This window comes from Propithecus coquereli, unplaced genomic scaffold, assembly GCF_000956105.1.
Source record: "Propithecus coquereli isolate 6110/MARCELLA unplaced genomic scaffold, Pcoq_1.0 Scaffold91, whole genome shotgun sequence".
Lineage (NCBI taxonomy): Eukaryota > Metazoa > Chordata > Mammalia > Primates > Indriidae > Propithecus > Propithecus coquereli.
In genome coordinates, this window is record NW_012155396.1 from 4,674,097 (window position 1) to 4,677,580 (window position 3,484).

At 38.7% G+C, this 3,484-nt stretch overlaps 1 protein-coding gene across 1 annotated transcript in view; it reads left to right on the top strand.

The window, feature by feature from the left end:
- Positions 1-967, top strand: part of STRIP2 (striatin interacting protein 2) — a 69,593-nt gene extending 68,626 nt beyond the window's left edge. Inside the window, exon 21 of the mRNA XM_012664805.1 lies at positions 114-967. Within this exon, the coding sequence (XP_012520259.1) occupies positions 114-364 (251 nt within the window). The 3' untranslated portion in view covers positions 365-967. The remainder of the gene's footprint in view (positions 1-113) is intronic.
- Positions 968-3,484: the final 2,517 nt, after the last annotated feature.

Genomic DNA, 3,484 nt, shown 5'->3' on the forward strand with positions numbered 1-3,484 from the left:
GGGATGTGATTTTGAGCAGTTTCATTGTTGGAGTCCCATAGACTGTGCTCTGAGGTAAGGGGAGCAGTATCCTAAGTTGTACACATCTTTTTCTTCCTCTCTTCCCAACAAAGACATCGATGCCAGGCCATGGGACTTCCAAGCAGAAGAATGCACCTTGCGAGCCAACATTGAGGCTTTTAACAGCCGCCGGTATGACAGACCCCAGGACTCTGAATTTTCACCTGTGGATAACTGCTTGCAGAGTGTGCTGGGGCAGAGGTTGGATCTGCCTGAAGATTTCCACTATTCATATGAGCTCTGGCTGGAGAGAGAGGTGTTTTCACAGCCCATCTGTTGGGAGGAGCTGCTCCAGAATCACTGACTGAGCTCTTCTCAACAAAGCATCAATAGATGGAGGTTGGCTCCAATAAATGGTGCTCTGCCTACCCTGCCCTTTCAGCCTTCATTTCCAATTCTAGGAGTACTTGTCAAGGGGAGATCTGGCCCAGCCCTAGGACATCCAGTATAGTTCAGGGCTATTCCAGAGGTTGTTGGGCCTAGAGATGGTGCGAGGCTGGAATCCTGAGTCACAACAAAATGATTACATTTTTTTGACCCCAGTATTCTCTGAGGTGAGTTGGATGCCCAGTTGGCCTTCAAAATCTTTTAGTGGCTCAGTCCTGGACAGGCTCTTTGGTGGTACCTCTCCCTCCCTGCTTTAGTCTTGGCTAGAACCAGCCTAGCCTTAGCTGGCCCCAAGAGTGAGAGGAAGTTTTTTATGGCGTTTAACACATAGCATTCATCACAACCTGGGGTGCAGGTTGTAAAATAGGGAGAAAGTTTTTCTTCTTGTTCACCTTGGATTCCTAGGACTTACCAGAGGTTTGGCAAAACCAACTTTGAAATTAAGTCTATATTTTAAATTTTGACACTCACCTCTTTCTAAGATCATTAGCTCTAAGATGATTTTAGAGCACCTACACCTTCTTTGTGAAGGATGATGATTTAGTATTCCCTAAATAGTGCATGTTATAGAAAAATGTGTCATGTAGTGTTTTTTTCTTTATTCCCTAAGAGATCTGTGTTCAATGTGAAAATTATTTCCTTGTGTACTCTGTATAGGGCATACTCTGCTATTTTTAAAGAGCTACAACCAATGTGAAATAATCAGGCCTTCTTTAAGGATGTCCCATGTTTTTCTGAAACTACTTCAATCTTAAGATGGCTGAGTATACTGCAGAAAATTATCCTTTTCATGCAATTCATTTTTTAAATGACATGTTAGCTACAGGAGATTTTATTTATTGAGATGGAATGTCCATTTGTGCTCATGATTGATTTATTTTTTTTAATTGAAAAGAACAGCAAGAGTATCACAGCTTACCATTTTTCTTTTTCTCCAATGTTAATGATTTTTTCTTTTATTGCTAGCAGTTTCAAAGTGTCATGTAGAGATTTAGCAATACTGTTTCTATCTAAAAATATTGCACATTTCATTGAAAATATAAGGATTGATGTACTAACCTCTTTACACTTCTCTCTTTTACAGCAGAATCACATACCACCCAAAAGAAACAAGGTTTTTAGAAAAGTTTCTGATTTAGTCAGGATTATTTTATTTCTCTTCTGTCCCCAGAATTATGTCATCTATATCTTCAAGCTTTTTTACTTTAAATGGTGGCCCCCAACATAGACTCTACTGAATCTTTTTATGATGGCACCATGTCACTTCATGCTGGGAGATCTAGTCAAAATTTGCTTATTTACTCTGTCTTTTGTCAACCACAGTCTCACTTGGAGGTCATGATAGAGTACTTGATAATATCTGAAGGAACTATACCAAAATCCAGTAAGTAAACTTTGGATTTTATCTCTTTGTGCTTTAGGGTAGCAGGATTTCTGTTTTTATGGAAAGGTCATGGAGAATGTAAGTATGTAATGGATGAAACTTCTTAAAATGATTTGTAAATTTTATCTAAGTAGGATGGCAGTCCTATTGTAATCAAAATAATTTACTGAGCATGTCTTCTATGAATTTTATTAATCTAGGGTCAGGCTAATATAATTTTAGTGTGATTTGAATGAAAAGACAATTTTCAAGGAAAGAGAAATCATCAATTTTCTTTAAAACCATATAGAATTCAAATTATATCAAGAACAAATAAGTTACCCTTTTTAAAGTATGCACATGAGTGCTTTTTGAGAAGTGTGCTAAGCTTTAAAATTTCATACTTTATTATTCACAACTCTTCTCTACAGAAAGATTAGTTCTCTGTGCAGATAGAGAAACTGCAGCACCAAGGATGAGTGATTAGTTTGGTTTTCTCCATGGACTTGCTGAGACTAGCTGTCATGTATTGACAGCCAGGCCTCCATGCTAAGGTAACCAGGTTGAATCTCCCAATTTGAAAGCCCATGTGTGTGGTTAGGAATAAACTCAGATTAACCAATTTCCAATGGTGATTACTGTTACTACATAGAAAAACATTATTTGAGTGATTTATAAAGTAGAGGATTTTTGTGAATGTTTCAATAAAGTTTGTGTTGATTATTGATAACACTATTTATCTACTGAAGCACTTTAATAAAGAAAAATAAGCTGGAATTAGAAATTTGGCCTTTAAATTCCTCAACACAAGAAAAACGTAGTCATATTAGTTATAGAAAAGAAGAGTATAATAAAGAAGGTGAATATACAAAATCTTGCATTACTCTACCCCAAGGGAATGCTCAAACAAACAACTCTAAATCTTAGTGACTTACAACAAATGTTTATTTCTTATTCATAGGTATGGGGGTCAGCTGCAGTTCTGCTCGGCTCAGCTTGTCTTGCTTGATTGGCTTTACTCCATAAGTCGTCGTCTTCTGGCACTAGGCTGACAGAATAGCCCCTACCTGGGACATAACTGCTTTCATAGAGAAGGCCAGGAGCAAAAGACAAACTATGCCCTGCAAGCATATTTAAAGCTCCTGCATAGATATGGCATAAGTCAAATTGTTCATATTCTATTGGCCAAAAGCAACTTGCATGGACAAGCCTAACATTGAGCCAGAGAAGAAGCATACTCTACGTACAGGGTGGCAAGTATGGGGTGGTATAATACTTTTGCAGTAGAGAAAGTGAGTCAATAATGAATATCTGCTCCTATCCTATACACAAAATACACACAGCCCCTCCTCAAGGAAGACTCCAAAAATCTTATCCAGTCATGTGAGACCTAAAATCCAGGATCTAATCTAGACGAAGGTCTAGATGAAGTATGTCTTGATCCCGAGACTTGCAAACTTAAACAACAACAAAATGTGTTATGTCAACCTAAAATGAGCAACAGAGACTGACTCTCCAAAGAGTTTATTTGGGAATAACAGGGGATTACAGTACGGTGTGCAAGCTATGGTGGATCATAGGTGCATCTAAAGGGGTTGGGGGACCGGGCGCGGTGGCTCACGCCTGTAATCCTAGCACTCTGGGAGGCCGAGGCGGGCGGATTGTTTGAGCTCA